General features: G+C 37.8%; 1 protein-coding gene across 2 annotated transcripts in view; it reads left to right on the top strand.

Annotated features, from left to right (window-relative positions):
* Positions 1-16,738, top strand: part of MDFIC (MyoD family inhibitor domain containing) — a 53,425-nt gene that overhangs the window by 25,943 nt on the left and 10,744 nt on the right. For both annotated transcript variants that reach the window (XM_030014644.2, XM_030014645.2), the window contains exon 4: positions 11,046-11,321. In XM_030014644.2, coding sequence (XP_029870504.1) covers positions 11,046-11,321 — 276 coding nt within the window. The remainder of the gene's footprint in view (positions 1-11,045; positions 11,322-16,738) is intronic.

Here is a 16,738-nt window from a genome sequence, read left to right as displayed (position 1 = left end):
TTCAGTGGGCCAAATTACATAGTTTTATAAGTTGAAAGAAATATTTTTTATATTTTTAATAGAGAATGAAAATTGTTCCATATGTATTGTTGACTATTTTTAAACATGCTGAAATAAGAATACTCCCTTTCTATATGTTAAGAGATAAAAACCAGTATTCTGCCTCTATTCAGTCAGTTCGGCAGTATAAGGACTTGCAGGTGCTACTGGCCTCTACTACACTGAAATCTTTTGGGCACAATGATTTCATAGAGATTTATATCTTGTTTATGAACAGAGTGGAGAATCAGAATTTTAGCTCAGTTGTGGGATGAAAGAAAAAAGTTTTACAGGTAATTTCATCCTGTTAAGACAAGTTACCTGTTTCTTCAGATAATCTGGTGCTTTCTCCTTTGTCTTAATGCGTTTGTTTCTCTGAATTTTTGTGCTTGTAGCTGTTGGTCACTGATGTGATGCTGTATTTTTCTAGTAGGACAGATTTGTAACTGTGTGGCCGAGATATCAGAGCTTTCTTGTGAATTGTTTGAGCAGCTTATGCTTTGCTTCCTTTCAGGAAATGAAGTGCATCATTTTTACAGGAAGTTCAGTCTTCACCAGGCACGGTCAGCAATCTGACTTTTGCACTGCTCTAAGGGATGGATGTGTGTGTGAGCAGCAGGCAAAAATTCATTTAGCATATTTTTTTTTTTTTTCACTATATTGAATACGTGTAATGAAGGTCGTGTTTGAAAGCTTGGCCAGGATGGGTGGGTTTGTCCAGCTGACTCAGAAAGAGGACTTCCTAGATCATTGTGGTAGAATACAGTAAATAAGAAGTAAGTAAAAAACATTTTCCTTTGTGCTAAGTATTGGTGACAATTATTGCGTGTTAAGCACATCAGCTTTGAATTGAACACACAAATCTCTTAGCTGATAAATCTTTACATTCTGAAATACAACGTTGCATTTCCCTTCAGCCTATGAAGCTACTGTTTTAGTGTAAAACAAAGTTAAACTGCCTGTTTAAAAAACTTTAAAAGCTGCCTGGGGCGGGGAAGGGAAAAGACAGTGAGCTCTGATGCAGAGATGCAGCTGTTAGTCCATGGTTGCTTGCAGTTTTGAATCTAGGGAAGGAAAAAAGAGAATTTAGGTTTTTCAAGGACTCTGATAAGAGGACTTTTCAAGGTGTATTCTCAAGTATCTGATCGGTACAGCTTGCACAAAATCTTGGATGAGATTGTCCCATATCTCTTCAAGGCACGCCAAAACAGTTCAAAAAAGGAACAAGAGCTCTCATTTCTGGGTCATCCTGGTGCCAAACTGATGCGTTAGCGGTATAAAGCAGCCCGGGAGCCAGCTTCGGTTGTGGTTGCTCTCTCTGCCTGGACTTTCTGTGTGTGACTCAAAAATCCTTTGGTGACCTGGGGACCCTGGAGTGCTTTGGGATGGTGAAGCCCCACTCATCCAGCCCATGGGCACAGCAGCGAGGTGGATCGGTGACGGGGGTCCTGTGCCCATCTCCTAGACCCTGCTTGTCTTGGGAGAATTCCCGTAGCTGAAGGACATCCACAGCAGAGACTAGTTCTTCTCAGTGTGTTTAATGTTGTCCGTGCAGAGACACAGGTTGCTTCTCTTTCTCCTCATGCTTTGCTTTTTCAGGATCGGGAAATAGATGGACACTTGTTCCACTCTCTACTACATTTCCATATCTTTTTTCTCTGACTGACAATCACTCCATTAGCTATCCAGTCTGTAGTAACAACAGGCTGGGTCGTGAAGAGTTATTGTTGTGGACCTCAAGTCCTCGCCCTGCTTTCTGACACAGAATTTCCATTTTTCCATCATGCTGCAATTGCTGAATGTGGCTGATTTTTGGCCTGGGCTCCAGGAGCCTCTCTGACCTTGAGCAGAAGGGGAACTATTGCTTCAATGCTAGATCACTGTATAAGTACAATGTGTTTATCTTAGTTTTATTTCATTGCTTATCAACTAGTGATTTATCATTTAATTCTTTTCTTACTTGTAAAATTTGTAGCAAATACTTCAGCTCTAGTGGGATTTTACTTGTGAATTTTTTTGTTTCTTCTTCCCTATTCTTTTCTGCCCTCACAGACTGCAGTGGCTCAGCTCACTATGTATTTTTTCCCTTTCTGTCTCCTTCCCCTCCAGTGCTGTCTTCTTCTCGGTGGTTGCTATCTGCTCTTTTTTCTTTTGATGTTTTTGCCCTACTATTGTTTTAATAATGTAAAATCCTGAGTTTTAACCTGTTCCTCATGGTTACTGCCCATTTGCTTCTCCTGTTCCATTTTCCTTGCAGCTGTGCTTTCTCTCTTTCTTCCTTTGGTTTTCTGGTACTTGATATCAGCTGATGCCAAACTCAGTATTAGCTCTAGGTTGTGAGAAAGAATAGCAGAGAGAAAATAAGTGCAGCAAAGGGATCAGAAGCTCAGTTATCAATGTATGTATTACTATTTTTGTACTGATATTCTGTGTTTTCCTGCTACCTTTTTACATTACCCTCTCTTTGTTGCTGTCATTCTGGTTTTACTCCTATTTTTATTTCTGCATCTTCTTAGGTTTGTTAATAGTAGCATTGGATATTACTTAGAATTATAGAGATGCCAAAAGAGCACTGAGAGCAGAGGGTCAGATTCCTACTTGAGGTGGAGCACTTTTTGGAGTCTTCTGAAATTCTGTCACTTAGGTGAGTGGAAGACTAGAAATCAAGGTGAACATTAAGGGAATTGCTCATTCCAAGGATTTGCCTTCATGTTCTTTTTAAAACCAAGTACAGACATTTTTTATTTGTATGAGTTTAACTGAACACTGTAATCTTGTTGTCTGAAAACTCAGTATATATATGGGCAGTGGAGAATAAACCTGTCCTTTGAGTATTTTCTCACTGGGAGGTGAATGGTGAACGGGCTAGGCTGAGAAGCTGTTTGCCTCACCGTCCCACGTTCTTTCCTGCAATGAAACAGTGTCTAGTTTGTCAGCGGTCGCTGGGGTTTTGAGGAAGGGAGCAGGAGATGCCGGAGCCAAGAGGACCTGTTTGTGCACTTGCCCAGGTTACAGCTGTTAATGACATTGAGGTTATCTCTCCTGTCTGGTACATCCTGCTGTGCTGCTTATGAGGCAATACCCAGCAAGCCATATCCTGTTATTTGTAGCTTCTCTTTGATGTTTATTATTTGATTTGGGAACAGGTAACACAATGGTGAAGGGCATCAAAACTGTTCCAAATATTTGACTTAATGTCTTAAATTCCATGGGACACCAGTGTGTCTTTCTGCAGTGGTATAACCATATGTTGTAATAGATACTAATTGCATAACTGCTGTAATTGTCATGCCAACAGCTTGGATTACCTTTTTTGCGTCTAGTGGTTAATTAACCTTCCCTTTAAAATTAGAGCTCCAGGAGCAAAGCATTCTGTTCCTCAGTGAGATGGGATTGTATTGGGTTTGCACCCCTTCGTATCCTTTATAGTTTGGGGGACTGTCTTCAGATTTATTAAATTACTGATTATTTGTGTTTTGTGTTGGAGAAATAGATCACTTTCAGCACTTCAGAAATTAACAAAAAGCCTAATTCTCTGATTCTTAATGCATTTATTATTTTGTTCTCAAACCAATTTCTACAAGTCACTGTGCATTATAAAGCAAGATTTAACAACAACGACGAAATCAAGTAGATTAAGATGCTTCCTAATAAGTTATCTATGTAGAAAACATAGGACGAAAGAACTAGGCATTTCACCTTAAATATAAAAAAAAAATCAGCTTCAGTAGTAATTAATGTGTAAAACACCATAAATATGCCCATGGAACGTTGGAATGGTGACCACAAGTTAACCTGCCATTGCACGTGTCTATGCAATGATTACCCCTGCTTTAGGTGGTTGTAATGCTATGAAACATAAGAGCAAATACACTGCAATTCTTTCCAGTCCTGTAGCAGAATGTATGGGGAGAAAAATGGATAAATAAATGTTGCAGGTGGAAAGCTTGCAGTAAAATTTCCCGCTTTTGAACACAGCTTTATATAGAAGTTTAGTCCCCAGGTGTCTTGGTGCCTGTTACTTATATTGTCCTGTTTTGTGTTTGACTCTTTTCTTGGATTTTTCATGGCGAGCTACTGTTGTTTGTATGCTACAGTAAGAACTATATTCCCCTTCCTGTAGATGTGGCTTAGCAATATTGCATTATGTAAATCATCTTTACTTTTAACTATATTGTGATCTAGCAAGAATTTCCAAATCATCTGCAAAGTTTATCATAGATGCCGATATTTGCAGTCTCACAAAACATTGCTAATGATGGCAAGATTGTGTATGATAAAGAAAGAGAATTTACTGATAGTGGTAATTAGAAGACAAAAGGATATTTGGATTTTGAGATAATTGTTAAAAGATAGGTAATTAAAAATGTTAAGGATTTACTCGGTTCAGCAATGATTAAAAATTTGCTGTTGCTGTCATTAAAAAAAATCAGCAGGCATTTCTTCATTTTGTAAAAACATGTCAGGAAAGAGGATTTGTAAATAAAGAAATTCACTCCACATTTTCAGCGGGAAAGCCTATCAACTTTGTAAACCTCTGGCTACCAGCCCTTTTCATGCTTCCCTGTGGTAACTGCTTCTTTCTGCGTATGTCAAAGACATCTTTATACAATTCCTGCAGCCCTTCAAACAGTGTGTAAGGTCCTGCAGTGCTTCCAAAGGAAGGCACTGCGGGTGTCTTTGCACAGATTTAAGAGTACTCTTGGCACCTTCTTGTGCACTTGTGTCGCCTTCTCAACCCATAAACACACATGCACACATGCGTTTGCCATTCTCGTCAGCCCTTCGCCGGCTGAGAGCTGACGGGATAAAATGTCTTTTCCCTTTGTCCCCTGCCAGCCCCATTTCTGTTATACCTGGTGTTCCCTGGATGTGTTCTCAGACGTATTTTAACAAAGTGTTCTCAGTGTGGGTCCTGTAAAACTCGTACCAGCAATTTTACTACAGTATTTTCATTACAAAGGACATCCTGTTTCATAATAATATATTGTATTCATTTTGAAGATGTCCTCATGTCTTACAAGAAGCAATTCTAAAAAGGTGGTTGATGCTGTTAGTTGGTACTTTGTTTTCCTTGTAAAGTCAGCATGGTATAAAAAATTCAGTGTAAAAAATTGATTTTAAAAGATAGATTGTACCTTGATGGTACCTTGTTATTTAGTTAATGTATGCCTTCTGTGATATGGAAGCTGCAGTATATGCTATTTATGTCCTAGAAAATATTCAAAAATAATTGCTGACAAAAGCCACTTCACAGGTTGACTCAGAGGTACATCTTGTAATCTGAATGTTAATGTTCTGGATAGCTAGGCAGAGAAAACTATTGATGTAGTTTGAAGATCCATGTAGAGACTAGTCAGGATTTTAGTTACAAAAGTGGGGAGGGGGAGAGATTGAGATATTTGAGTTCTCCCAGCTTCACTGCAATTTTATGCTTATTGAGCATGTGAATGCATACAATTTGTAATATTTTTGAAAAGGTAAGATTTTTTTGCTAGTCAGTTGGAAATGTTGCCTTTTATATCTCAGGAATTTACGTCTTTTCCAGAAGCAATTTGGAATCACCTTAATTTTACTCTAGAATCCAGGCAGCCCCTGGTTTTACCGTGCAATCCATGACTATCTGTCATCTGCTTTATTTTTCCCCTCAAGCTTAGGTCTGTGTTCCGAAGAAGCGCTGATAAAAAACAGAGGCCTGATTCTTACCTCCCTTGCATGTGGTCTCTTCCCTGTGATCATGCAGAGGGAGTAGGAGCAGCTACCGCTGAGATCAAACAATTTCTGCAGCTCAAATTAGCATGTAGATCTTGGCTTTCAACATTAATGGACCCAAGCAGGACCTCTGTATTTCCTAAAAAGAGCTCATCCTCTTACTGTGGTTGCAACTGTTTTGGGAGGCAGAGGAGCGTTGAGGATATTTTCAAATGAAATGATACTTTGTATTTTCTCAATATTTGAAAATACCAAAGGTTACATTTTTTTACACCCAGGAGTTGTGCATTTTATTCCTCCCTAGTCCACCTGCAAAAATACGGCTTCGGTGGCCTGATCTGATGTCATAAGCTATTGTGTCATAAACGAAGAAAAACAGTGTTCTTACCTCTCTTGGTACGCGGTCCGATGACCCAGGCTGTAAACTGGAAAGTATTTTTTCTGTCGGTGGCATTGGCCAGCCTAGCAAACTCCACGGGCATCTGTATCAACGGCCTTGGAATTGCTTTTGATGTGATTAGGCTACTAATTAGCTGTCTCAATTCTTCCCTCCCTCCTGATGTTTTCTTTTGATTCACTTTGACTCTGAGGAGTCTGTATTCCGTGTATGTTTGTTTTTGTGTTTTGTCTAAAATCCCTAATGATAGCTTAGACTGTCCTCTTTTGATTGAGAGTTTCCCTGTGTTGACATGCATTTTTCTGTTAAATGCATGCATCAGGATTTTTCTCCTAAGAACAGCTGTTATTTTGCAAGGTGTAAACTATGTATTGTCAGTCTGCATATATAGGTGTATACTCATTTAAACTGTGCTAAGGATTTTCCAGTCTGAATGAGAATGTGCATAGTTACTTCAAAACCATCAAAACCATAGTAAATGTTTAGTACTCGAATATTTATTCACCAGATAGTAACCTTACAATTAAATTATTATGTAAAGCCAGTTAAATAACAGCAGAAGTTATTGTATTAAGGCCCACTTTGCAAGGAAACCAATGACAAGGAAGCAGTGAAACACGCTAATAGATTATATGCTATAGCAATATATTGCCTTTTTATTGCTTTTCCACAGGCAGCAGATTCATGTATAGTTATTACTAGCTACATTATCTGCTAGTTTTCTATCAAAAAAGATTCAGTCTATTGAATCATTAATCCAATATTTATCATTCTTATTGAAAATCCACTAGTGTTAGCACTGTATAAAATATTGACTTAAATCTACTGGTTTTGCTAAAGATTAAAAACATATTAACCTAAAAAGCACACTATTTCTTAGGACATTTGAAACTATTCATTGTGGATGTTTGAAATGACAATATTTCTATGTTGTGTGAGGAATTATTTTTTTAAAAAATCTTTAACATGTAGTAAGTGACCAGTGCCATCCTGATTTGAAGATGTTGAATGTTCATCCAACTCATATTTGAAATTTTGATGTGTATTACATTAGTTACTGAATATCAAGAATAAAATTTTTGCTCATACATAGAGTGTAAAATGGGATCTTTTGTAGCAGCACACGGCCTGTTTAGAATGATATAACAGGCGCTGAATGTTCACATATCAAACAAAATGCCATCTTTCTGTAGAAAAGAGGTGTCAAAAAGTTTCTTTGTACCTTTAACGCATGTGATTATGTAGTACAAAATGCAGAGTTTGTAAAATTTCTTGAATATACAGGCAAAAAATGAATAATTCAAAACAACTCATAAGTTCTACATTCTATTGTATCTTTTATAACGCAGGCAGAAGATAGCATTGTGTTCCCAGTAGAGCTGAATTTGCACAAGTTACACCTCTGAAAATGCCAGATGGTCTATGGTCTACTTTTGAGAGCTGTCACATATGTAAAGATTTGAAAAAAGAAAGACAGCTGAATGAGAGCAGTGGATCATTAAAGAGAGAGTGAGAGTCCCTGGGTATCACTGTGTTTTAAGAAGCATTGTGTCGTTCCCCATATTACACCTTTTTTTTTTAAGATATACACAACCTTTAAAAAATAAGGTAAAAATATTTCTGTTTTAAACTGAGTGGTTGTGGCTTAATCTTGGAACTGTCAATTGCTTTTGTTCTTTATGCTAGAATGCGGTCATATGGTTCCTAATTGGTTTCAAGTGTGTTTTAACCATAAGATTCAAGTCTCCCTGGTGCAAAATTATCAATAAAGTTAAAATAAATTTAAATTGAGATAACTAATCCATTTGGGGTTTTATTTCATTTTGATTTGACCTACGTATCACATGTGAATACTGTAAAGCCAGTCAGCTAAAAAGTTGTATGTTAATGCTAAAAGACTGGAGTAAGAGTACTTTGGGAACAGGATTATTTAATAAAAAAATTTAAAAAAACCCAAAACACCAAAAAACTCCCCAAACTCTTAGTAAAATTAATAATAAAAGCAAAAGCATGTAACTGTTTAGATTCCTCAAGACTTTCCATTCGCCCACAGTTTGACAGAAACATACCTAATTTTGAAGATTGAATTTTGGATAATTTGTCAAGTTTTTGTATTGTAGCAAAGCACCAAAAATACACAAACAATTGTAAGCTGCCACCACCAATTTAGCTGGCTTGGAAAAGGTCATAACTGTGAATTTTAGAACCTTACATGTCCAGACATACAGAATTTTTAGTATAGTCTATTGCATTTATTTATTGAGGAAAGTTAACTGCCTCCCCAGTAATTCTAGGTTATTGGTGCAACTGTATCACTCCACAGTTGGGAATCATAGGCAGTGCTGTGTGAGGAAACATTGTTACATGGAACGAGAAAAACATTCTTCCGTAATAGTACAATTTACATTTGAGTGGGGTAATGAAAATAAAGCTATGGGGAGCTGTGGGTATGAACACTGAATTTTCGAGACTAAAATTTTGATTCTTGATGTTGCTAAAGTTTATTTTTGACTGTGGTTAGGTCTACATTGACTATTTTTAAATTGGAAGGAATAGCTTTTGATTTTTAACAAAATTAGTTTTGCACATACGTAGAAAGATGATGTACACGAAGGGTTCCTGGTAGTATACTTTTAATGAATCCTATTCAGGTAGGAGCAAACTCCCTAAAAATTTGTTTTGGGGCCTTTACAAAAGTCTGGAAATGTTAACAGTATATATACCACAAATTGAATTCCAGAGTGAAAAAAGTGCCTTGCTTATGCTTCTGTTCATAGGTTTTTGCAAACACTACTGCACAATTGAAAGGAGAAGGAGTTTCAATATTGCCAATGAAAAACTTTTTGGGCAACGGTCGTTCAGGTGTCAAGATAGCGTTGTGCTCCTGCTCTGTTGGCTTGGAGGTTTGTGAGCAGTTGGTGCTGGTAATGGAAGGGGATGGTCTTTGTCTTCCCTGCAGCATCTTTGGGGAGGCTAAAGCACCAATGTTTCCCTCAGCCCTCCCTTTCCTTCCTGCAACACAAAATTATCACTTTTGGAAAGCGGGTTCAATCAGGGTTACTCTGACCTAGATACATGTGGGCAGTCTAGGGTATCTTCTTAAAGTCTTAGTTGCTGTGACTAAAAAAATCAAATGGCAAGAAAAAATGAACCAGTTCATATTTAAACTATTAAGAAAAGTATCTCTTCTTGCCTGTGAACGTGACCAGGACTTAAAGTTTAAGATTTGTCTGAAGTTTAATCTGGACAAGTTTATGATAGTTGGAGGAAGCAATCTGAGAATGCTATCAGTGTCCTTGATAAAGAGGAAGCATTAAGGGTTTGTTAGGCAAATTCAGAACTGAGAGTCTTTTTAGAGAACATGTTGGTCAGTGTGTCCCAGTAGTGTTTGTCCAAAAGTGTGGTGACTTGTACCTGAAGTGATCAGTGGAGATGTTTCTTTTAGAGGAGGCTAACTATAATTATCTATACGTATTGTTATCTTGGACACAGTGTAATCTACGTACGAAGCCGTACTGTGAAATCATCTGAAAATGGATGTGAATCATCTGAAAAGAGAATGAATTGCAGCACTGTTTTTCTTTACTGCTGGCACTGTCTAATCTCTCTTCAGTTGAGTGTTCAGTAGAATCTGGGCTTTTCCCCTGACGTTAGATTTATAAATAGTTGAAGATTGGGCTGTCTGAAAACCTCTTTATGTCCAAGCGTGATACAGTAGTGTTTTGATTAGGAGAGGTGATTGGGCTGATGCTTTTTGATTATGAAATCTTGTTGTGTTACTCTATGTATAGTTTAATTAGTTTTCCAAGAAGTCTGCTTTTTTTTCCCTAAATAAGAATCTTGAATTGGAAACCACTTGTTTTATTACAAAGCTTTACATTAAAAAAAAAAAAAAAAAAAAAATCCTGCATCTTTTCTTTTCTTTAGATACAGATTTTAAATACATAGACAATGTATTTTCCATGTTATTAAAAACCCGCTCCTTTGTGATACAGTAGCTCAACAAAGAATGGTCAAGTTTCAGGCCCTCTCATTACAATGGGTTTATAACATGTACTCTTGGAGTCTTAACCAGGCCACTGCAGATTCCTGACTTGACAGGTTTTGTATTTTTTTCCTTTGACCATTTCAGTTTGTTGCCCTTAAAGCCTGAACTGGCCCATTACAGCCATTTAAAAAATTGTGATTCTGAATTAAGGAATATGGAGGAGGAGGGGACACTCTGGCTTGCCACAGCTGTGCCGTGTTTGAATGCGTGTTCCTTCTGGTTACTGGATCACCTCCGCCGCAAAACCAGATTTCGATTGCTTTTGTTCTTCTCAGCAATTCAGGATCTTTAGGAATTTAAGCTCAACGTGTTGTTAGTTACCTGGGTGCTCCTATTCTTCTCCAATATACTGGTCTGTGGTGGCTGGGTGTTGGGGGCCCCCTACCATGTCACTCAGGTTATTTCCTGAAGACTGGCAGGTTGGCTTTACTTCTGTTACTGCGGTCTGTATCTTCCTTCCCATATCTTTTTCTCTCGTTCTTCATTTGGCTCCCTTAACCCAAGTTTATCTCAGTTTTGCTACTTCTTCTCCCATTCTCCATTTTTGACTTCTTCAAATTGCTTGCCTTATTCTTTCTCTCTGTGTAATTCATAAAGCCTTGCAAACCTTCCGTGCAGTGCCGAATGGGGAATCTAGGCCTCGTGCAGACATGAGGTGCTTTCTGAATACCTGATGATTGTTTTTAACCTAGAGATATTTTTTGCTTTCTTGTTTTGATGGGGGAATGTTAACTTTTCAGTCTATTCTTAGATCAATAAGAGCAATGAAAGTTGCATTCCCAGTCTAGCCTAAAGTGTTCAGTTATCAATTTACAATTTAAATTAACCCTTTCTTTCTTTCATTTTAAGCACAACCTCAACGTTTGCCGCAGCCGAATACTTCAGCACTGGAAAGGGGTGAGGAAGAAAGTGGCAAAATCCAAAACGGCCACGTGGGTCTGAGTAATGGAAGTGGAATTCACAATGGGGTCAAGCATGTGCCTGCAGACAACAGAAAACTTTCGGCTCCTGTTTCAGAAAAAATGCACAGAAAAATTCAGTCCACCTTGTCTGTCAACAGCAACAGCAGCAAGAACAGTAAAATAAGCTCAGCGTTTTCTCAAAAGCCAGGTACTTCACCTGAAGGTAAGCAGAAATTCTTATTAAAAAAACCCAAACTGAATAAAGACTAGCCAAACCCCATTCTCACCAATAATTACACAATCAACTGAAAATAATTGAAGAGCATGACTCATGCTCCAGAAGCAAATAGAAATCATTATGATAAAACACAAGTTACTTCCCCAAAGGAAAATATTAAGTATTTGAAGGAAATTGAAGCAATGGGAGATTTCTTGCTTTCAAACATTTGGCCGACATAGCCTGATAATATTTTAGTCTCTCTAGTTAGTATCCTGAACTGATAGAAACTCCTGTCAACATTGTCACATATGCACCAGAAAAAAAAAAAGTTAAAGCAGTAGTTCAAAGCATAGTAAATACTTAAATCCAGTAATGGCAGGCTCCACGAGGGCAGAGTTTGCTTTTGAAAACATTCTGTTAGCAGATACTCTGACTAGCCATGAGGTCTGAGCACTAGATAATAAAATTTGGACCTGTGCTTCAGTGTTTAACGTGCCTTATGCTATATTTGGGCTGTAAATAATTTGCATGAAAAAGCTTCGTACTCCCTATGCACAGCTTAAATAAGCAAAAGTAAATAATTTCCCTTATGTTTTAGCTGTGTGTGTATGTTTTCACTGCTTGCAATTACTCTAATGGTCCCAGAGTTCCTGAGCCTCTCCTCAATCCACTGCTTTCCCATTAGCACTAATATACTCGATGGGCTTTGTTCCTGCCCATTACAAGAAGGGTGCGGAGGCTCTATAAATTTTATTGGTTTGAGGCAGGCATAGATGCGACTGGTTAAAAAAAACTCTGTGGGGTGGGTACAGACACAGATTCTTAGAGAAATGGGAGACGGCACGGTTCAGTGAAATGGGGAGGATTCTCAGCCTAGATGAAAGGAAGAGGGATCAGAAGGACTGCATGTAGTGGCCTGAATGAAGCCTACTGATGTCAGTGGAGTGACTTCTCTTGACTTCAACTACTTCAGTCAAACCTACTCAGTGAATTTGTGTAGTAATATCAAGAACAGCTTCACTCGGACTGTGCCATGGGCTGGTCCTCCTTGCTGTGTTTTATTTTCGTATTTATCTTCAAGAACCTACTGTTATTTTTCTGTTGCACTTTCAGTCCTCTAACATTTCTTTCCAAAATCACAACTTCATACTTCCTATATTCCCCTTACTTCTTTCTTTTATGTGAAATCCAGTTCACCCTCCAGCCTGATATTTTTCTTATACATTGTTCCTTCATGCAGTATCAAAAAACTGTAAGTCAGGAGACCTAGATCTGTTCACAGGACTGGCACAAAGTACAGGCCTCTGAATTCAAAGAAATTCAACCTCTGAAAAAAAAAAAATCAGAGTTCTAAAGAGATGGTGCCTGCCCTGTTCATGCCCTATACAATTATTTACAGCAAACAATTCCTTTTTTCTTCTAAAATTATATTGGAATAAATACAGCCAGTGGGTTTTTTCGTTTGTTTTTAATAACCTTGGCAACGATTATGTCAAATTACTGAATGATTGAGGAGAAAATTAATAAGATACCTTCAGATTTAGCTCTAAATTCTAATGTCTGATTTTAATATCCAACACGTGATTGTGTTAGTTGCCTGAAACTGCCGATATTCGATTTTGTATATACAGTCAGAAATGTTGATATTTTTAAAGGCATATCTGATTAGAATATAGATAATTACACTGTGTTGTCAATCTGTCTATTTTACATACTTTCAAAGTACAGAAATACAGGGTAATCCTTACTGTCATATGTAGTTCCCTGAGTCACCTAATAGCTAAAAGAATTGAATATATTCAACGTTATACATCTAACGTTATAATGTTTGCATTTTGAATGTGGGAACTTGGACATGTGCTCTGAATAGCTTGACCTGCACTGCTAATGTCTGCTGCTCCAAGTTTTCTGTTAACCAATCTGAGTGAAGCACAAATTTTATTGTGCAATGATTAAAGTATATCTAGGGTATTGTGATAATGGCTATAAGGGAACATTTGTTTTAAAAAATAATTTTCTGTTTTTGAATATTATTTTGCTTTACAGTTATATTTGTGTCTACACATCTGCATGCACACATGTACAGGCCTTCTGATAGTTTCTTCAGTAACTTACCCACTGGGGCTGCATAGGGGAACTATAGGCTATAAGTAATATTCTTATCAAGTTGTTACCTTGCAGGAAGTCTCAATATGTACTTAATTTGTTCTATCATCCCTCAGGTTTTTGATAAGATGCACAGAGACTCTGGCAATGGTCAGTTGAAATATCTAAAATAACACAAAGAAGAGATCACTATTTAAGGAAACAATGATTTATCCGTAACTTAAAAATGATTGTGTTTATTAATTTAAGAAATGTTAACCTCTTATGACTACTTCCAGAAGGCTACACATTAAAAACTTGATGTAATTAGCCACATTATTTGTTCAAACGAGTTTAATTGCATTTAAACTAGCAATATATATACTTGATGAATTTGTCTAACTATACAAAGCCAGAAGAGTACACTAGTAAGCCCTGTGACTGAGGATTGCATAGACACTCTTTCAAAATGGTATACACAAACTAATTTGAACCTAACTTCTACAGCTTCTTTGTATTATGAATCATACTGTAGTGGGCAAAGAGGCATTTTTGTGAGCAGTTGTCTCTTCTGATCCAACGATATTTCTGTAGAAACTATTGAAAAGGTTTACAGGAAGATGGAAAAAATAGGAAACTATTGGAAATTATTTGCAACGTTGCTTAACTACTTGGCTTTGCTTTAACTTGTACCATGTTAACCTCAGAAGGTTACTGCTGAAGAGCTGCTGGGTTTGAGTTTACTTGAAGGTGTGCGTTTGTGTCTATGCACATCTATACAGTGTAATAATGTAACTTTTATGCAGTTTCTTATGTAACCTTACGCAGAAAGAGACAAATTATATTAATTTTTGTGCTGTTAGTATTGAATAATCAATCACCCGAATTAACTCAGGTACTTCGATTTACTATAGTGTCCAGGTAATTTTAGTAGAAAGAAATACAGGTAAACATGCATGCTTTCAGATATTCCAGTTCACTTTAATTTTGCTATTCCTTATGTACAACCTTGGATTTTATAATCTAATTAATAGCTTTTTTTTTTTTAAACCTGAAAAATCATGCTATCTATTTTTACTTCTTCTGCCTTGTCTTCTACCATGAGTGCTCTGCTTTATTGCCAGGAGAATAACTGGTTTTAAGTGAAGCAAAGTGGCCAGAGAAAAGAAATAGATTATGTCCTCAGAAGGAAGAAAAGTGAAAATTCTGGTCATCAAGCTGAGTTTAGACTATACAAAAGAGAAAATATTTTTCACTTTTTTTTATTCCCTCCCAAAAGCTGCATTCTTCTTGTTTCTTCTTAAAAGGCAAGATATGAGTATTTCTGGAGCACCACACCTATTTGTAATGCAAAATAAGTCCAGGTCTGGTAGTTATTTTGCTCTAGAACATCTTACCTATTGACAGAACAGAACACCTGGTAGTCCTTGAAGCAGGGTAGAATCAAGAAACATCCAGGATTGCCACCCATCCTGCGCAGGAGCGTATTTGGGCTCATGCTTATTTAAATGGTTAGCAAATGCAGCATGCTGCTTCATATACTGCAGACTTCAGTATATATACCAGAAAGCTAAATGAAGTCCAGTATTATTTTACCCAGGATAGCACATCGTCCCATGAAGGTCAGTACTGCTCCTGCTGGTCTCCAAAGTGCTAGACAGCCCTAACGCAAGCTATAAAGCCCCCCAGTCCCCCACCCCGCCAAAATCGCCCCTACCATAGTTCACAGCTCTTTTATTAATTGTTCCAGCTGAAAACTCCACTTGCGCTGTAGATCACACCTTGTGAGCTTCCGGAATTGAAATTGCATTGGAAGTGCTTAAAATGTAACAGACATTTCGGTAGCAGTAGTATAAAAGCTTTAAAAACTGCCTTTTCAAATGAGCCTGTAGCATATGGAGTCGTGTCAGCATTCTGGAATATGCTGTTTAGAAACACTTTCACATCCAGCGAGGCTTAGGAGGGTGTGAGTGCACTCACCAGCTCTGCTCTTCTTCTGCATCTATTATTAATCCATAGTGTCCCTGAAGAGATCTTACTCAGCTCCGTAACTTACACTACAAAAAACAAAGGAATTATGAAATAGTAGGAGTGTCTCTCTTAAAAAGCAGTTTTTAAACACTGTTTCAGTTCTAAAGATTTTTCAAAGGGACTGGATAGGTTTCAGTGCATATTGGGAATAAAGGACTTTTTTTATTCAAAGAAATTTTAATAATATTTTAAATTATTGATGTCAAGAGGTGTCACAGTTCTTCCAAAACTCTGGTTGGTAGACCATTAGCAAAGAGAATTGTCATTCTCTTGCACCTGTTAAGTGTAGTGCAGAGAAACACCTTGGAAACCTGAAAAAGCAATTGTACATGAGTAAAAAGGTGGCAGTCTAGCTGCTGTGTTTGGAAGCAGTGGTACCTGTCCAAAGCAACTTAAAGAGGGGAGGAGGTCTAAAGCAGACAGAAGTGAGGCAGCTGAACAGAAATCTAGACGTTAGGAAATGAAGAAAAATGGGTAACTGAACACGTACATATGTGTATCAGAGTAGTGGAAGGTAAGTAATACTGACATATGCAGAGTCGAAGGAGGAAGGGGAGGAAGGAGCTGGGCAGTGGGAGGGGTGGAAGAGGTATTTAATTAAGGGGGAGGAGGGGGCAAAATGAACTAGGCACTAATTATTTTCTGAAAAGCAAACCAAGTTTTCCTCCCAAAACCTTATGAAGCTTGATGTTTTGCATTTTTTTTTAATCAAAGCAGTCATTTATAAAAAGTTAATGATGGAGAGAGGAAATACAGCTTTTAATTCAGTTTTGAAATGGAGCTCTTGCTTCTGGTCAAGTTGCTGTGACCTCACAAGTTACTACGTTTGTCAGGGTAGTTCCCACAACTCCAGTAACTTCTGATAATTTGAGTTTTGGGGTGGTACTTCACATACTCAAAAGGCTGAGAGCATACACAGTTGCTGTATTCATCTGGAAATGGTAGCTTGTTAAACTGTGGTGATCATGAGCCTGCCTCCTGTATGTATGGTGAGATCTTCACTTTATTCCTTCCCAGGCTCTCTAAAATGGAGAGGCACTAGAAGGCATCTTCTTGCCAAGGATTTTTTTTCAAGATAGGTGTTAGGAAGTGTGATAAGGCTAGATGCAGGAGTGAGGTAGATAAAGAAAGACTGCAGCATGAGGTGAGGCTCTGTGGAAGGACGGGCAACGTAGGAGCAAGGTCTGAAGCAACCTTCCTCAACCTTCTGGACTGTGTATCTTGTGCTACTGAGCTTAGAGATGCGGTGAACAATCTCACCCAATGTGTGGGTTTTTTTAAAATTCAAGGTTTAAAAGTCAACA

The sequence above is a fragment of the Aquila chrysaetos genome, chromosome 5, assembly GCF_900496995.4.
Source record: "Aquila chrysaetos chrysaetos chromosome 5, bAquChr1.4, whole genome shotgun sequence".
In the NCBI taxonomy this organism is placed as follows: domain Eukaryota; kingdom Metazoa; phylum Chordata; class Aves; order Accipitriformes; family Accipitridae; genus Aquila; species Aquila chrysaetos.
The sequence above is the reverse complement of the archived record's forward strand: the minus strand, read 5'-3'. Positions and strand labels throughout refer to the sequence as shown.